This window comes from Budorcas taxicolor, chromosome 8 (genome assembly GCF_023091745.1).
Source record: "Budorcas taxicolor isolate Tak-1 chromosome 8, Takin1.1, whole genome shotgun sequence".
In the NCBI taxonomy this organism is placed as follows: Eukaryota; Metazoa; Chordata; class Mammalia; order Artiodactyla; family Bovidae; genus Budorcas; species Budorcas taxicolor.
In genome coordinates this window covers 98,491,193-98,511,057 of record NC_068917.1, presented here as the reverse complement: position 1 = coordinate 98,511,057, position 19,865 = coordinate 98,491,193, and the positions used below count along the sequence as shown (strand labels likewise).

Here is a 19,865-nt window from a genome sequence, read left to right as displayed (position 1 = left end):
AATAAAGGTTTCTAGAACACAGTAGATTTTCAATAAACATTTGCTGAGGACTAATAAAATAACAATTTTGGAGACTGGTGAAGGATAATCATTTAGTAGGCAGTAATTTGATTTAAGTCATTGAGAAGAAGAGAAGTAAGTCTCAGTCATATAAACATGAAGAACTGTACAGAGCTGATAAAAGGATCCTCAAAGTGAGTATTCTGGCAAATTTTATCTTTACTTTTCTATTTTTTTTCCAAACAGAGACAGGTATGCACGATAAATGAGGTTTGATAACTCTTTAAAAAATCTTCAAAGAGGTCTGTTTTATATTATAATTTTTTAATAAAGTTCTTCCTAAAATATATGGTTCTATAGCATAGTCTAGATCCAGAAAGCTTGGCAATTTGCTCATGCGTAGTTTAAAGAGTAAACACATTCTTCATATGGGTATAATATCACTACCAATCCCCTACATAATAAATAAGCCTTTACGAAAGTTTATAAGCTTTATCCAGTATTGTACATCAGCTACACTGCTGCTGCTGCTGTTCAGTCACTAAGTCATGTCCGACTCTTTGCAACCCTGTGGACTACACAGCCTGACAGGCTCCTCTGCCTATGGAAATTCCCAGGCAAGAATACTAGAATGGGTTGCCATTTCCTTCTTCAGGGAATCTTTCTGACCCAAGGACCGAACACACATCTCCTGCTTGGCAGGTGAATTCTTTACCACTGAGCCACCTGGGAAGACTACATCAATAATACTTCAATTAAAAAAAAAAAAAAGGCAAGAAACAAGGGGGAGAAAAAGTTAATAAGCTAGTTAGCAATCATGGGGTGGGCTAAACTAGACACTAAAGCTACAGGCTTCTAAGCTTTAGAGAAGGTAATCAGCGGCCATTAAAGTCCTGTTCTGTATTCATGTAAGTAAGCAAGTAAAGTCACTCAGTCGAGTCCGACTCTTTGTGACCTCGTGGACTGCAGCCCACCAGGCTCCTCAGTCCATGGGGTTCTCCAGGCAAGAATACTGGAGTGGGTTGCCACTGTATTCATGTAGAGATTATAAAATTAGAGTTTCTTTAAAATAAGACTATTGCCTAGTAAACAATCAATTCTCTTACTAAGAGAGTAACATCAGTTTTAAACTACCTGCTTTTCAATGAATATTTGAAACATACAAATGGTAAAAAATGTCCAAATGTGAAATAAGTAAAATGCATTTCATCATTAAAATTCATATTCTTTATCTGACAGAAAAAGAAACACATAAAGATTGCCTGCAAATTATTCAAAGCCTCCAGAGATTGTATAGGTATTTTGGTTCCTTTCAAAGTTTCTTTAGTTATAACTTTATTGATTTATATAACCTGTCCTTCTTTACATGTTCTACTAAAAGTTTCTTTCATCTTTAAATGCTGGAAGTAAGAGGCCCCAAAAGCAAAAAAGGTGAGAAAGGCAATCACTGTGTAGCTTACCAGAGTGTAGCATATAATGCAAAGAGCACTAGCCTAAGGATTAGTCCTGATATTACTGTCTTCGTCAGTTCACTGACGTTTCCTAGACTCGTTTCTTTGCCTACAAAATGAAGGCGCTCAGTTATCTCAAGGGCCCTTACTGCACAAACATTTTAGGCTGTGAATTTCTGGGAGATGAGACAGTTAAAGAAAAGAAGAAAAACTGCCGCTAGATACCCTGCTAAAGGTTACGCAGGTAATTGAAAAAGGTCTCAAACAAAATGCCCCTGATAGATTTTACTCACACATGCCTGCCATCAACCTCCTCAGAAGCCTACTTCCTGTACATCTTGTTAACACTGATTTATCTGAAATCTGAGAGGCATTTTAGGACCACAGAGCCTTTATCAGCGATAGGGACTAATGGATTCCTTAGAGAAAAGCCAAAAAGATAAAGAAGGAAGTTAGATTTGTGCAAAAAATACACCTTCAGAACCTCTGCAGAAAAATCAATATTGATAAGTGAGATATACTGGGAAAATTTCTTAGAGTAACAAAGAAAGTGGACACTAACCTGTGTGTTAGGATTGTCTGCAGAATGGAGAACAGAATTCTATTAATAATAAAACGCCTATATCAAAATGATTAAAAGCAATTCCCTACATACCCTCACCTGGCTTTGTAATAGCCTATGTAGACTAAGAGCACTGCCACCTTGCCACAGCCTACCCCACCCCAGGCACCCAGAAAAAGGGAGTATCCATGGTGAAAACACAATGCCTCCCCAATCATCTTACCAGGGCTCAAAAGAGCAAGACACTTTGCACCATATAGTCTCATATATACTAATTCAGGTATCTTAGAACTAGAAGCATCTCTGCTTTATCTAATTTGGTATGGAAGATGGGGGCTTCTCTTCTGGGAACATTTTCTATAATAATAATGATTCTCTCTGTCTAAAAATTGACACATACACTCTAAGACTAGCTTTCTGGTTTTGAAAATGATAGGCAATGTAGAACGTGGCAGAAGAGATACGTTTTCTAGAATCATCAATCAGTTCAAAATATATTATTATCACCTTAATCTTTTCTACCAAGAAAAAAAGTTTGGCTATAAGAAATGCCCATGCTTTATAGGACCATTACCACCAGAGCTCGGCTATAAATACAAACTACTTTCTTCTTTGGGCCTTCGCTGGTGCTCACGTGTATTTGATGTGATGCTTTAAGGAGGTTACCCACTAGATAATCTTAAAGATCCCTTTCATCTCTGGCACTTTACAGTTCTAAGATAAATGAGCTTTTCCAGGTTGACCCAGCCTCAGAGCCTTATTTATAGCATTGTTTCTATGCAGAAAAATTTTACACATCTCATCCAACTGACTTAAAAATTAACTTTGGGACATAATCCATTTGAAGTTGAGGCATTCCAGTATCTCATAAAATATTGTCTGCCATGTTCCTATACATCTTTATTACTACAGTAAATACTATTTGGGGAGAAAAGAACACTTTAATTAAAAGGATAAAAAAATAAAACACAAACTTTTTACTACAAATAGAATTCTTATAGTCATCTTAGCATCTTAAATTTTCTGGTTAGAATAGGTCAAAGACATTCTCCTTCTCATGTCCCTCTTGACTTACCTCCTTCCTATTTTATTGTAATTCAACAAGCCCCTATGAAATAACTCTTGAGTACTGAAATTTGGGAGTCATACAAAACATGGTGCTCCAGGGAGACAGAGTTGGGCGGTTTGGCTTTCAGACTATGAGAGGCCCTAATTACCCCTACCTCCTATAATTCAGAATCTTCCTGTTAAATTTGGGTGGGGCCTGTGACTTGCTTCTAACCAGTAGAATATGGCAAAGGTGAGGGGTTATCACTTGTACAGTTACATTATATAATACTGTAACTTCCATTTTGCTAACAGACTCTCTTGTCTGTATCTCTCTGTATTGACACCCTCTCCTGTTGGCTTTGAAGTAAGCTGCCATATGGAGAGGCCCATGTAGCAAGCTCTGAAGGTAGCCTTTGGCTGATAGCCAGTAAAGAGTTAAGGCTCTTGGTTTAACAATCATTGACGAGTGCGTGCTGCCAACAACCACCTGAGCTTGGTAGGGGAACTTCCCCAGGAGAACCCCAGCTCTAATCAACACCTTGTGGCAACCTCGTAAAAGACTGAAGCAAGAGTCCGGCTAAGCTGCATCCAGATTCCTGACCCAGAGGAACTGTGACATAATAAGTGTCTCCTGCTGTAAGCCATTATGTTTATGGAAATATTGTTATCTAGCAACTGATGATTAATACAGGCAGATGAGTAGCACAATATAATTAGACAACAATTTAAAGGCAACAGAAATCCAATATAAAGTTCTGGGATAAAGGTAGCTTTGAAATATTCCATAGAGAGGGTATCTAAGTCCCACGTTCTTTCAAGAATTCAGACTGGCAGGGAGGTACACAGCACAGAGGCTGAATCAACTGAATATCACGGAGAGTGGCCCCACTGCACTGAGAAACAGTGAGGGGAGACTGCAGAGGTACATGGGGTCCAGGTCATGCCAGGGCTGAGTGGGCTCATTTTTAATAGGTAACAACACAAAAGGAAAGGCTCTGGAGCAGGGAAATGACAGTAAAAAGGGCTTTAAAGAACTTAATCCTATCACAGTATAAAGGATGGAGAGGATTAGAGCTAAGAAGACCAAGAATAGATGTGCTGGCACAAAGGTCTTCAGGAGAGGCCAACAAACATGTAGTGGGGGCGGGGACGGGGGGTGGGCAGTGGGTGGTGGTTTCACACTCATGAATAATTAAAGGCATGCAAATAAAACTATAAAATACCATTCTGCGGTTGAATCAAATTTGTACAAAAGCTAATAATACTAGCAAAGATAAAGCAATCTCAGACACTATCAGTGGGAATGTAAATAGAATAGACTTTATGGAAAGACAATCAGCAAAATGCATGAATAACCTTAAAATACTCAGATCCTCAGACTCTAATTCACTAAGAACATATTCAAAAATAAATAAGTTTATTTACCCATCCAACAAACATTTGAGTGTCTACTACATTCCAGGTACAGAGGATATAGCCGTGAACGAAACAGACCTCACCTCTGCTTTCATGAAACTTAGAAGAGACAAACATTTAACAAATAATGATGAAATGTATAATTACACATATTACAGGACACACTAGAACTTAAATCATGAGCTTAAAAAATACCTTTCTGGGAAGTAACATCTATACTGAGATCTGAAAGATGAATAGAATTTAGCCCATGAAGAATAGGAGGATTGTTTTTTTTTCTGATAGGAAAAAAAACCAACATTCATGAAGGCAAGAAAGTTAGCTATATTCAATATTTTAGAGGATTCATTCATTAACCTATTTAACAACTATGTGTAGAGGCCCTAGTAAGTATCAGGTACTAGGTGCTAAGGATAAGGGATGGGAGAAAATGATCAAGGTCAAGACAAAACAGGTATTAAAAATCCTGTAGGAATGGAAGGGTGTGGTATTTATAATAAAGCCAAAGATGTATGTGTGAAAAGGAGAAAATCAATATACTTGGCAGAAAAAAAAAAGAGAGAGAGAATGGAGTATAGGTTCAGTTCAGTTCAGTCACTCAGTCCTGTCTGACTCTTTGTAGCCCCATGGACTGCAGCACACCCAGGCCTTCCTGTCCATCACCAACTCCTGGAGTTTACTCAAACTCATGTCCATTGAATCGGTGATGCCATCCAACCATATCATCCTGTCGTCCCCTTCTCTCACCTTTAATCTTTCCCAGGGTCTTTTCAAATGGGTCAGTTCTTTGCATTAGGTGGACAAAGTATTGGGAGTTTCAGCTTCAGCATCAGTCCTTCCAATGAATATTCAGGACTGATTTCCTTTAGGATGGACTGGTTGGATCTCCTTGCAACCAAGGGACTCTCATAAACACAAAGACTGTCTATCTCCTTTCAAATCCAAATAGTATAGACTTACCTTAGAAAGGCATATTCAAAACTGTACCATTCGTTTATAAAAAATTACCATTTATAGATAGAAACAGACTTCCCTTGTTGCTCAGATGGTAAAGAATCTGCCTGCAGTGCAGGAGATCCAGGTTCAGTCCCTGGGTTGGGAAGATCTCCTAGAGAAGGGAATGGCTACCCACTCCAGTATTCTTGCCTGGAGAATTCCATGGACATAGGAGCCTGGCAGGCTACAATCCATGGGGTTGCAAAGAGTGGACATGATGAGTGACTGTCACTCTCACTTTCATAGACAGAAATACTTAAATGACTCAGGGCGCAAAGAAGTAGAGATCAAAAATAAATTTTAACATGGATACATAAGTTCAGTTCAGTTCAGTTCAGTCACTCAGTCGTGTCCGACTCTTTGCAACCCCATGAATCGCAGCACACCAGGCCTCCCTGTCCATGACCAACTCCCGGAGTTCACTCAGACTCACATAAGTTAAGGCATTGCTATACTTGAGGGATTACCCTACAGCTATCCATGAGTGTGTCCCAACTATGCTAAGCACTCAGGGAAAAGGAAGCATTTTTTCAGAATAATAAGCAGGCTCTCTTTGCAAGAGGCCAAAATGTACATAGAATAATCTTAGGATTTGAAATTAAAAACTGAGTTTGGGATTGACATGTACACACTGCTATATTTAGAATGGATAACTAACAAGGATCTACTGTATACCACAGGGAACTCTGCTCAGTATTATATTACAATCTAAACGGGAAAAGAATCTGAAAAAGAATAGATACAGGTCAATGTATAACGATCACTTTGCTATACACCTGAAACTAACACAACAGTGTTAATCACCTGTGTGAATGTGTGTGTGCGTGTGTTCAATTGTGTCTGACTCTTTTGCGACCCCATGGACTGTAGCCCATCAGACTCCTCTCTCCATGGAATTTTCTAGGCAAGAATACTGGGGTAGATTGCCATTTCCTGCTCCAGGGCTCTTCCCACATCTCTTGTGCCTCCTACTCACTTATACACCAATATACAATAAAATATTTCTTAAAAATTAACCAAATGAACCTCCAAAAGGTTAAGGATGAACTGACAATTATACAAACTTTATGATAAGAACATGCTTGGAGTTACTAGCAAGTTAAAAGGGAGCCATAAAAATGATCACGACCTCATGTGACCAGTAAACCCAAGGAACTAGAGTCCTTTTTCTCCTGTCTCCTCAATTATCCAAATGGTAATATCTTATGTTTGGTACATGTCAACAGCATTAAAGAGTATATAATATTTGACACTACCTTTAAAAAAAAAAAAAGATATGCAAAACTCTACTATTTTTGCACTTCTCTGTGAGTCTAAAACTGTTCCAAAATGAGAAGTAAAAACAAAATACATGGGTAGATTTGCTACAGCAAATAACACAAAGCCTAAAATTTGTGTTAATTTCATAAAGCAATCAAAAAGAAGGACAAATGAAATAATCCTCCAAATTACGCTCTCAAGTCCAATTTTTACTTCTCCTGTTAAAGGATGCAGGTACCTATCAAGAGAAAAGTTCATGGTCTGTCTTGGACAGTCCACTGCCCATCAGACTTCTGGGGAGGTGATTTCAATCTCTCTAAGCCTTTGCTACCCTCATCCCACAGTTTGGTATCATATACTTCTTGACTACTGCATTCTATACAAATATTCATTATTACTATTTAAAATTTTTTATTTGAACTGCATTATTCCTTCATTAAATGGAGAAATATCTTTTCAGATTAACTATTTGGATTTTTTTCAAGTTTTTTAATTTATCAAATTAATCTACTTTAGTAGGGGCCCAGATTTAATCAACATATTTATCTAACAATAAATAGTTATTATATCTCTCAAAATATTATAGAACTACAGTCTAAAAAATGTTTTTATTTGCATTAGCATTCTCCTATAAAGTTCACTAATAGAATTGGCTAACCTTAAAATTAGTGTGATTAATTCTAAAGACCTGTCTTTATTTATTAGACCTGTCTAATAAAGTTTGATGGGCATAAATACACAGTTTGGAACAAATATATTGACATCATACATAGAATTCATTTGATAAGATATCTTTTTCCCCATAGACAGTAAAAATGAAATAATAGCTCTTTTGAAGAAAAGAGGTGATTAAGTCAGGAATTTCAAGAAATCCAAAACCTAAACCTTGAAAACCCGAATGAAATTTCAAAGTCTGACAAAGAAAATATATCTTTTATAAAATTAGAAATCAGTGTGTACTTATAAATGATGCACCACAAAATGTTTCATTATAACTTTACTGTGTCAAAATCCATTATCCATCTGCCTTCCATCAAGCAGTCTTGGGAAGAAAAATATTATATTGTTTTCTGGGTTAAAACTTCATGTACAGCCTAAAGGCTAATGGGAAAACAGAGTACGAGTAAAGGAGTAACTCTCGCAAATCATGCATTTACTCATTAAAACCTCAAGGTAGGCCATTTTAACATGGCACCTAATTTTGTTTCCTGGTAAATGTATTTATAGACCAAAACCAGAAATGATTCAAGTGGACAGTTAAAAAAAAAAAAACAGGAAGCATATAAAAGTAATATTCAGTAAGATATTATCTTTATAACAGTAAAAAAAAAAAAGCAGGATGCCCCCTCCCCGTTCAAGTTCCCACAATGTTCACCATTCAGCCACAGTCTACTCACTTCCGATGGGTGTGGTCCATGCCACTGTTTGGTATTGCTTCCAACTCTGCATTTTTCTGCCCACAGATATTTCCATAGCTGTCATATCCTGATACTAGTCTTGCTGCTGCACCTGTTGCTACTGAAAAGCCACAAATAAATCCCTAGGAGAAAAACACAGAAAAAAACATACAAATAAACCATTTCAATAGCAACAGCCACTACTTGATACGATAATGAGCTTCTTTTGTCCGCTGAAGGGAACAAAGAGCTCTCTTTCCTTATTGCAAACACTATTCCACTGTTTTCCTTGGGTTTCACATAAGCTGTACAAAGAAGTCCACAGGGAAACACTATTTACTACAATAACAAAACAAATCTCAAGCTTTTACATCGTAAGTATGTCTTTGCATTTTATAATAATAATAATAGCAGCATCTTTGTACTGAACATCTGCTCGATGCCAGGATCTGTACCAGCTGCTCATCATACATTATCTCTAATCCCCATGATGGGGAAACTGAGGCCCAGAGAGGGTAAATAAGTCATACAAGGCCATAGAAGCTAGTAAAGATCAGGGCATAAGACTCAAACTTAGCTTTCTTCATTCTTTAAATTTTTTTTAAATATTTATTTATTTGACTACACTGGATCTTAGCTGTAGCATGTGGGATCTAGTTCCCTGACCAGGGATTGAAGCCAGGGCCCCCTGCATTGGGATTTTGGAGTCTTAGCCACTGGGCCACCTGGGAAATCCCCATTCTTTAGTTTTATTTGATTGTCAAAGAGTTCTGTTAAATGAAGAATAGCAACAGATGAAAGACAAAAATTCAAAGAACAATAGGTATGTGGGTTTTGAATTATCACTTCAGAACACACAACACTTCTGTTCTCTTCCTGCAATAAAGTTGTGTAGAAGCCAAAGAATTATATGGTGAAGTACATTCACACTCTGAATATTGGAGACTCAAGGACAGTGAGGCCCTGGGTCCATGTGCCACAGAGGTCACTTCATTTCATGGGGATATGCTTCACCACAGTACCAACGGCACTGCATCATGTTTGCCAAGTCAAGGGTGCATTGATCAAAGCAAAGCAATAAGCCCTACACTCAACTGCAGGCTACTGGGCATAAGAACAGGAAATAAGGTGAGTCACTATTAATAAACTGAATTGAGAGAAAAGACAGAGGTTAAGATATATTCTTGCAATGCAGTCACTAAAAGATTGAGTTTCTGTTATCTTTAACAAAAGATACTAAGGTTAATGGTGAACCTTTCCAATACAGGGCTTTTAACGAAAGGCATCATAGAGTAATAGAAAGAGGAGCCAGAAAGATCTGGATTCAAACCCTCACTCTACCATTTACCACCTATATAACCTTGATCCATTTACCTTCTTAGACTGTTTCTTCCTCATCTATGACAAAAAATAATATCAACTGTTTCACAGCCAAATGATGGGGCCTCCATGAGATAACACATTTCTAACTTATAGCTGGGCCTGGACACAGCAGGTAGTCAATATATTGTAGCTGCTAATGAAAAAGTCAGACTAAAGAAGTTGATAATAGTAATTGGGGATTAACCAAAAATCCCTTCAGTTCTAAGTTTTGGGAAAAAATTTTCTAGGGGGTGTGGGGGGAGTGAGAAATACTGTCAGTCATTTTGTCATTAGAGAGAAACATTCAGACCACAATTACCATCTTCTTTCACTATTCGTCTAAAATAGCAAAGCCCTTGCATAATTAAAAGGTTATGTTCTTCTTTCACTTTTTATAGAAATGTTCTTCTTATGTTTGATAAGTACTTTGTGTTAGAGATGGCCTTCAGTGGTTTCTGAAGTCCCTTTATGACTCTGTTTAACAGTACTGTTGGAGATGTACATGTGTGTGTTTTTGTGCATGTGTGTGTTTGTGTTTTTCAGTTATAGGCCACCTCATATCCCTCTGGGATGTAGGCAGAGTATAAATTATAAATGTCTCATATATAGTAAAATGGAACACTGACATATTTTCACATAGGCCATTTAAACTTCTTAGTAGCTTCCCAAAGCATTAGAGTAGAGAGGGTGAGAAGCTGTAGGAGGGAAAGGAAGGGGAATAGGAAGCTAGTGAGAGAGAGAGAAACCATGACTGTTATCCTGGAGATGTCCCATATGGTACAAGTAGTGACAATGGAGAACTAGGCCAAATATAATTAAAAAGACAATCTCCTTTTTTAAAAAAAAATTGTGAAATCCAAATGCAGGAAGCAGTATTTCTCATTTTTTCAGATGAGAAAAAATGGGGTACATGAAATTAAAATAGGGTAAGAGAAACTTTACAGAATGTACTCTATAATTCAATGGCTCCAAGAGGCAGATGGAGTGTTATTTAGCAGAAGGAAATCGTATTAATGAAGCAAGTTGTAAGTGGGATAAGGAAAGTTTTTATACACCTATGGTAGGGAGCAATCATTAAAGAGAAAGGAGTCTATTCGTAAGGAACAGAATCATGGTTAAGATCTTAAAATGACTGAGCTACTGAAGTGCTTTCAGAACTGCTATTTCAAGAGAGAGTGAGAAGGAGCAGACAAATCTAATCACAAATAGGAGGTGACTCAAATCAGATAAAGAGACCAGAGATGGTAGATTACAGGCAAGATCTGGCAGCTAATGAGTGCCTATTGTCTATGTGGAAGAAAAACAATTGGCTAATTAACGGACTGTGTCCATTTCCCCTTCACATCACAAGTTTAGTTCAATTTAAGTAAGAGTTTTGGCTTAGTTTCACTCACTCTTAGTCAAAAAAAAAAAAAGGACACGTTTCATTTCACAAGCAATGTTTGAATTTTACACATGGAGCCTTTACCACACCACTGAGCAAGGCAGAGGTCTTAGCTTTGCTCTGAAGAAAAAAAAAGTCAACAAAACATGCATGAGGGGTGGGGAGGGAGTATGAATATGGCATTGTGTTTCAAGACTTTAGGCTTACAGCCTTCTCCCAGGGATTAATGAAAATATATCCAGAATTTTTTCTCAAAGACTATCTCTCTTACCTCAAACAACACTTGCAGTCAGTCTGCTAGTAACTAACTTGTCAAACCTTAGAGTAACACTTGGCTTCTGTTCCTCCTTTTCCAAGAACTCTGAGACCAGGAGGCTATTCAGTCATTCAGTCAGTTCAGTTGCTCAGTGGTGTCCGACTCTTTGCGACCCCATGAATCGCAGCTCGCCAGGCCTCCCTGTCCATCACCATCTCCCGGAGTTCACTCAGACTCGCGTCCATCAAGTCAGTGATGCCATCCAGCCATCTCATCCTCTGTCGTCCCCTTGTCCTCCTGCCCTCAATCCCTCCCAGCATCAGAGTCTTTTCCAATGAGTCAACTCTTCGCATGAGGTGGCCAAAGTACTGGAGCTTCAGCCTTAGCATCATTCCTTCCAAAGAAATCCCAGGGTTGATCTCCTTCAGCAAACAGCATTGGATTAGAAAGTCTGATGCAGAACTAATACTTATGCAAACAAATTTCAAAAATAAATTTAAAAGCTTTGGCAATCTGCCAGATTTTGGGATTTCTTTAAAGTTTAATGGGATATATTACTCTAAGAAAGAGGAAAGAAGGAAAAAACAAGAATGGTTGGAAGTCTAGGAAATATCAAGTTCACCCTGAAAGAACTGAGATATTCTCAAAAGAAAAAAACAATAATGGGGCCATGAGGAAGCTAAAATCAGAGAGGCTATTTCATGGGCAGCCTGAGCAATTAAAAAAACATAGACAAAGAATATGTACTGAGAACTGAAACCAGCTGCAAATACTCATGACCCTGTAAGTCACTTTATCACTTTAAATTCTCTGAGGCTCAGTCTCCTTACCTGTCACTAGGAATGAATTAGATTAATCTCAAAAGTCCTTCCAATTCCAAAATTTTATGATTCTAAGGAAAATTATTAATAGAAACAGTAAACTTTTTTAGGCTATACTTTCAGGGAGAAGTACGGACCCATTTGATCCACTTTAATGACTGAGCATGTAGTATGTGCAGGGGGCGAGGAAGAGTAGATTAAAAGCAAATGGATTTAACTGTACATTTAAAAATAGTCAAAATAATAAATTTTAAGTTATGTATGTGTGTATGCGTGTGTGTGCTCAGTTGCTCAGTGGTGTCTGACTCTTTTGCAACCCCATAGACTATACCCTGCCAGGCTCCTCTGTCCATGGGATTTTCCAGGCAAGAATACTGGAGTGGGTAGTCACTCCCTTCTCCAGGGGATCTTTCCAACCCAGGGACAGAACTGGCACCTCCTGTGTCTCCTGCATTAGAAGTGGATTCTTTACCGCTGAGCTACCAGGGAAAACGAAGTTATGTATGTTTTACCACAATAATAAAAAAAGAAAAACCAAAGGACTTAACAGAGAGCAGGCAGTCATTTGGATCAGGTGACCTTAAGGTAATTTCTGGCATGCTGTTCTTCCTATTCTATGATCCTAGCAAAGCACAGCCCATCACACAGGTGACTAAACACTTCAGTAAGTCTTTGAATCTTTCCCTTTGTGCTGCCTGCTCCACAAGAGTTAATGAGGTAGAAACACTACGCTCGGAGAACTAGACTAAGACTATAAAATAAAAAAGGTCCTTGAAAGCAGTCTGAAGGGACGACCTATGCAATAATGGCTCTAAAATTCAGCTCTAGTCTAGATCATTCTCCAAAATTCCAACTCTGTATCTCCAGCTGCTTGTCCCTATGCACACACCCTACATGTCCACAACTCAGTTCCTTCCACGTTTCCCCAAACCGCTTTCCCTTCCGGCATACGCCCCATCTCCATCAGAAGCACCATGTCTGACTAGTCTGCACAGCTAAGATACAGAGGGAGAGGACGCTAGCTTTCTAACTCCGCACTAGAGGAAGCAGTAATGCTGAACTCTTTGCTCAAAGAGTCTGAAATATTGAGTAGACAACATTTAACTGGCAGGTAAGGTTACTGTGTTCTACAGGTCCATGTTCTCAACAACAACTTCCATTGTTCCCAATTCCAGGCAACAAAGAAGGGACTGTCTCTTGAGGCCTTGCCTCCTTCCTCTTCTCTCCTGGGTTCAATGCTGCCACCATGTAATCTTAGACAAGTTATTTAACATATCCCTGTGCCCCCTTATCTGTAAAATGGGAATGATGATAACCAGAGTAGCATTGAGCAGTTGTGAAAATTAACTCTGTATTGAGTGCAGAGAATAGTACCCAGTCCATAGTAAGGAGCAATAATGATTAGGAATAAGTTGTATGAGTTGTCTGTATCTTCTATCTTTCAAAGCATGTACTCCTTTTAGGATATATAAAATTTTATTTATTTATTTATTTATTTTTGGCTGTGCTGGGTCTTCATTGCTGTGTGGGCTTTTCTCTTGTTTCAGAAAACAGGGGCTAATTTCCAGTTGGGGTGCACGGGCTTCTCATTGAGGTAGCTTTTCTTGTTGTGGAACACAGGCCCTAGGGCATGTGGGCTTCGGTTGCTGAAGCACATGGGCTCAGTAGTTGCAGCACACGGGCTTAGCTGATCTGTAGCACGTGGGATCTTCCCAGATTAGGGATCGAACCTGCATCTCTAGTACTGGCAGGCAGATTCTTCACCACTGAGCCACCAGGGGAGCCCCAGATTCCTCTTTATCCTGACTTTTGTGGTACGATGATCTGGGCAGATTTGGTACAAGTGAATCTCTTTTCTCTCTTCTTTTCACATATACCTCTCCTTGGAACAGAATGAAGTCAGCCTAACTAAGGTGGGAAGAACCTTGAGCTCATGTGGCCCAAGCTTCATTCCACAAGCCATGCTTATTGAGGAATTCTTTATTGGTAATCAAGTGACTGCTTGGGTACTAAGAGTTGCACTTTGTTTATCCATCCTACTCTTGTTCCTTTGTGTGCGCAGAAACTGTGGTTTGGAACCTACAAGGAGCTGGAGTAGGATCTGAGCTGAAAAAAGCTTACACTGAACCATATACATATCCCATAATATAACCCATAACAGAACCCCTTAGTATCCCACTTGCCTGTAACACTGATGACATCAAACATTATTAATTCTACTTCTTCAATCTGTCTCCTGCTCTCTTTTACTACTTCTTTATTTCAGGGTTTTTTTTACCTCTTATTTAGACTCCTCTGAACCACTGCATCAGCCTCCAAAGTGGTGGCCTGAAATCTCTTCCCCCTTTACAATGACTTTACATTTACACTGGCTACCAGGGCCATCTTTCTAAACCCAGTCGTATCATTTCTTGCTTAAAACAGCAACAGTATATCAGTGCCTACAACAGTGGGTCTCAACCCTGGCTGAATATTAGAATCAAAGAGATTAAATCAGATTCAGTGGGGTGGGGCCCAAAAATGAGTATTTTAATTTTAATCCCAGCAAATTCTAATACGCAGTTAGTGTTGAGAACCACTTGTTTACTACCTTAATGGAAAACAGAAATTAAGAGGTACAATTCATGTAATTTTTAGAACAGGGTAAGCATATTCAAAAGCAGAGACATTACTTTGCCGACTAAGGTCCATCTAGTCACGGCTATGGTTTTTCCAGTGGTCATGTATGGATGTGAGAGTTGGACTGTGAAGAAGGCTGAGCACTGAAGAATTAATGCTTTTGAACTGTGATGCTGGAGAAGACTCTTGAGAGTCCCTTGGACTGCAAGGAGATCCAACCAGTCCATTCTGAAGGAGATCAGCCCTGGGTGTTCTCTGGAAGGAATGATGCTAAAGCTGAAACTCCAGTGCTTTGGCCACCTCATGTGAAGAGTTGACTCACTGGAAAAGACTCTGGTGCTGGGAGGGATTGGGGGCAGGAGGACAAGCGGACGACAGAGGATGAGATGGCTGGATCGCATCACTGACTCGATGGACGCGAGTCTGAATGAACTCTGGGAGTTGGTGATGGACAGGGAGGCCTGGCATGCTGCAATTCATGGGGTCGCAAAGAGTCGGACACGACTGAGCGACTGAACTGAACTGAACTGAAGCATATATCCAATGATTTCAAAATACCAAATAAGCTCCAATCTTGGAGATGATAGCTCTCACAAAGACTGACAGAAATTTACTTTAAAAAATATCCTAAGTTCTAGACAATTCAAGCATGGAAAATATTTTAAAAGTAAGAGAAGAAACAATAGAGAAGTACACATATTTATGATGAGATGAACATGTATAAATAAAAAGATTTAGTGGTAAAGATGAGTGAAAGATGACAAGATCTTAAAATAATTCAGAACTAGAGAGTAGACACCAAGGAGTGAGCAAAGAACTGCAAGTAAGAGCAGTGAGTAAAGATATGGTTTGAATCATAGGCTGTAAGAGGATTGAGAAAGAAAATGCCTATAAAAGCAGAAGCAACTGGCCATTAAATGAAAAGAATATAAGCAGAAAATTCCAGTTCCTTTTCTATTTTTGCCTCTCATGGGCAGCAGTATATTCTTAGATAAGCTAATATTCACTATACTTTGCCTGTAAACTGGGATAAAACTCATTTTATAGGGTAATTGGGAGAATTTAGTGAGATAAATATATATATGATAGCATCAAGCCCATGATAATGCTCAAAAAATATTTGTTGAATGTTTCTCTTAAAGGTACTACAGAATGAAATCTAAAGACAAAAATGAAATGCAACTCTTAAAAAACATACAAGGCTTCCCTAGTGGCTCAGTAGGTAAAGAACTCATCTGCAATGCAGGAGACCAGCTGCAATGCAGGAAACCTGGGTTCCATCCCTGGGTCGAGAAGATCCCCTGGAAAAGGAAATGGCAACCTACTCCAGTATTCTTGCCTGGGAAATCCCATGGCCAGAGGAGCCTGTTAGGTTACAGTCAACAGGGTCACAAGAGTCAGACAAGAATTAGTGACTAAACCGCCATCACCAAAAACATACAAAACAAATATTCAGAAGACAAAAAAAACTTTTAGTCTACTGTTACGCCAGTAAGCTGGCAACAGAACTTTGAGATTTCTCCAGTTTCCACATGGTAAAATTTGATGTTAGCTCTACTCCAAGGAATGGTAATCCATAAAAAGAAACATTCCAAATAACACTATGCCTGCATTTAAAAGTACACACAACGGGTCTTAATTACCACCACACTGAAATCAACATTATATTAATTACCATTGCATTAAAACATTTCAGTAAACAAATAGCTCCTGACTCTCCAGTCACTCCCAAATCAGCCTATTAACATTCGTGATTGCACTTTCCTGAGCTATTTTAGCACAGAAAATCAAAAGCACCTTGGGAGGTAGGTACATATTTTTATAAACATAATTTTGAAAGGTCAGCTGCCATTTGTCCCAGAGGGAAACTCAGGAGGTGGGGAGAGGTTGTGGACTACTTCTGTTAGCAAAGATACCTCCTCTACCCTTGGATGCTGGATTTCAGTTTCTACTCCATTAAACTAAGTAGACTCTTGAACAATATCTTACAAGTTCTAAGTTAGGAAATGAGTAATTCTGATGTTTTCAAAATATCCTAGATTTGGTGAAACAGAGCCATCTATTATTTTTAAAACTAACACTCTTTTATTTTACTGAACGTGTTATATCTCATCAAAGTTCCCTGTTTTCTTTCCCTTGGTTCAGGAGCTGGACTGGTGTCCACACTTCTGCCCATTACCCATGAAAAGGGTTGTTCTCAAATGATGTTTGCAAGGTAGGCAGTTGCAGAGAGACACAGAATAAGATTACCTAAAAAGCAGTAACAATGAAAAACAATAAGATTCCTTTAAAAAAAAAAAAAGGTATGGGGAAAAGATTAAATACACGCACACTTGAGAGGGGGCAAAAAAAAAAGCATGCCTAAGGTAGCAGATCATGGCATCTGGCCCATCACTTCAGGCAAATAGATGGGAAAACAATGGAAACAGTGACAGACTTCATTTTGGGGGGCTCCAAACTCACTGCAGACAGTGACTGCAGCCATGAAATTAAAAGATGCTTGCTCCTTGGAAGAAAAGCTATGACCAACCTAGACAGTATATTAAAAAGCAGAGACATTACTTTGCCAACAAAGGTCCGTCTAGTCAAAGCTATGGTTTTTCCAGTAGTCATGTATGGATTCTGTTGGACTATAAAGAAAGCTGAGCACAGAAGAATTGATGCTTTTGAACTGTGGTGTTGGAAAAAACTCTTGAGAGTCCCTTGGACTGCAAGGAGATCCAACCAGTCCATCCTAAAGGAAATCAGTCCTCAATATTCATTGGAAGGACTGATGTTGAAGCTGAAACTACAATACTTGGGACATCTGATGTGAAGAACTGACTCATCTGAAAAGACCCTGATGCTGAGAAAGACTGAAGGCGGGAGGAGAAGGGGACAACAGAGGATGAGATGGTTAGATGGCATCACCGACTTGATGGACATGAGTTTGTGCAAGCTTTAGGAGTTGGTGATGGACAGGGAAGCCTGGCGCGCTGCAGTCCATAGGGCTGCAAAGAGTCAGACATGACTGAATGACTGAACTGAACTGAAGGTAGCATAATCATGTTTCGAGTTGCAAAGACTAAGAGAGAGAGGACAATACTGTCTGCACGATTCCCTCGAGGGAGAAACAAGGTGACAGAAAAGAGCACTGGCCTGGAAGGTAAGAGACTGGGCTCTGTTCCCAGCTCTGCTGTTAACTAGCGGTGTGGCCTCGGGATGGTCACTTTCATCTCTGTGGTCTGATGTTCCTGATGTGTATAATGAGGGTGATGGACCAGATGAGGATTTCTAAATGCTTTCCAGCTTGAAATATCAGCTAGCTCTAAAAGGGCTGCTTTCTACCTCTTGTCCAGCCCAGCACAACGGCAGTGACACTAAAGTCCCTGAAGCCTGTGTGGAAACTCCTGCAGGGCAGACCGGGGATGCAATCTGAATAAACACAGCCCCAGCACTTTGCACCAGGGACTCTGCTCATCCATCCTCCATATCCACTGGAAAATCACCAGCTCCCATGATCCCCGACTGAGAAATGCCACTTATTTCCATAGGCACAGCAGGCAGCAGGAGCCTAGTATGGGTAGAAAGAGGAAGAAGCAGGCAGCAACCAGACTCCCCTCTAAGAACTCAAAAAAAATGTCACAACTGGGAGCACTGTAGACATCATCAAGAAAAACCTCTAATTTTATAGAAAGGCACATCAAGTCCCTGAAAAACTGACTGGCAAAAAAAAATAACTGTCAGGACTGTGTGACTGGGTTGGATAAACACTCAGGACTCAACTCCATGACCACTACTCTGCTCAACACGTGCATCAAGCTTAGAGTTCATGGATATTTATTTCAAAGGCTTTCTGGCTTTCTGAAATGATCTAGTCAAAAAGAGAGTTTCAATTATTCCTTAATTTTGATCTCAGTTCTCATGCAAACCAAAAAAAAAAAAAAAAAGTCAAGGGGTACCAAATACCACTTAAGTGTATGGGAAAAAAAAAAACCTAATTCTATGGTATCCTAGAACTTCCAGTTATAAGCAATTCAAGAGGGATTATTCATTTACAAATATAAATAAATATCTAAATAACAAGTTCCCTCTTCAAACCAACTCCCCATCATCCCCTTGAATCATGGGTTCATGTTCTGAGGATCTGTGAGCTTCTTACCATCCCAATGCAGAAGAGGATAAAAAGCAGCAGCCACGGTATGTCTGTGCAGCTACGGTCCTCCAGCGGCTTCCATTCTCGCTTGGAGCTCTAATTGAAAACACAAAATAAGAGAGTGGTAAATGTGAATTTTAGTTGAAGTGAGGAAGGCACAAACATAACACTGATATCTAAAACCCTGAACCTTTAAGATGCAACTCAAATATCTGTCACTTTTCTGTGAATTTTACCCTATTACCCATCTCTCTTCCTGGCCAGGATTGATGTCAGTGCTTTGTTGGTACCTCTCTTAGAGCAGTTAGCATGCTGAATTACTACCACTGAAGTGTGTCCCTAGCAGAATGTGAGCTTTGCATAAGAGAACACTTCTCATTTCCCAGCATCTTACACGATGCCTGAGGGTTCGTGGTATGTGGTCAGTACAGACTTTGTAAAATGAATAAACAAATTCTTCCAACGTCAGTCTTAGTGGTAGCTTTTTCTTTGTGTGACTTTTGCCAGACTTAAAAATGTAGAACATGCTTTTCTACATGTTCTCATCTAGGAAGGAAGCTGAGTAAAATGAATTTCTATTGAAGGCTTAGGAAACTTATGGGAAAAGTTCTGCAAAAAGAAGGCTAGGGCCTCCAGTGGCTTCCATGACAAGATACAGGAAACTATCCAGAAGGCTTGTCAGGAGGAAGGACACTAGCAGAAGGAGGCTGGAGATAAGGGAACCCTCTAGTATAATTAGTATTCAGAATTCAAGAATGAGGACCCAGGGATTTCCCTGGTTGTCCAGTGGATAAGACTTCACGCCTTCAATGCAGGGGACCTGGGTTCCATCCCTGGTTGGGGAACTAAGATTTTACATACACAATTAGGCCCACATGCCACAATTAGAGAAGTTTGCTGTTCCAACAAAGAACCAGCGCAGCCAAAATAAATACTAAATTTTTTTAATTTAAAAAAAAACCTATAAAAAAGAGTGGGGACACAGTTCTCAATCAAGTTTGCTTAGCTTTTCCTCCTTCTAAAAAAATAATTTTTAACTTTGACAAACTGATGAAAGCTACAGATCCTTTTCTTAGGAGATAAGCATGTAGCTGCATAATTTTCTCAAAAAGTTTAGGGAATTCAGACCCCCAGGTTACAAAACTCAACTTTAAAA

At 39.2% G+C, this 19,865-nt stretch overlaps 1 protein-coding gene across 3 annotated transcripts in view; it reads right to left on the bottom strand.

Annotated features, from left to right (window-relative positions):
* SLC44A1 (solute carrier family 44 member 1) overlaps positions 1–19,865 on the bottom strand; it is a 218,240-nt gene that overhangs the window by 143,013 nt on the left and 55,362 nt on the right. For all 3 annotated transcript variants that reach the window (XM_052644681.1, XM_052644682.1, XM_052644680.1), the window contains exons 2-3: positions 18,716–18,805; positions 8,133–8,275 (exon numbers count right to left, since the gene is read on the bottom strand). In XM_052644681.1, coding sequence (XP_052500641.1) covers positions 8,133–8,275; positions 18,716–18,805 — 233 coding nt within the window. The remainder of the gene's footprint in view (positions 1–8,132; positions 8,276–18,715; positions 18,806–19,865) is intronic.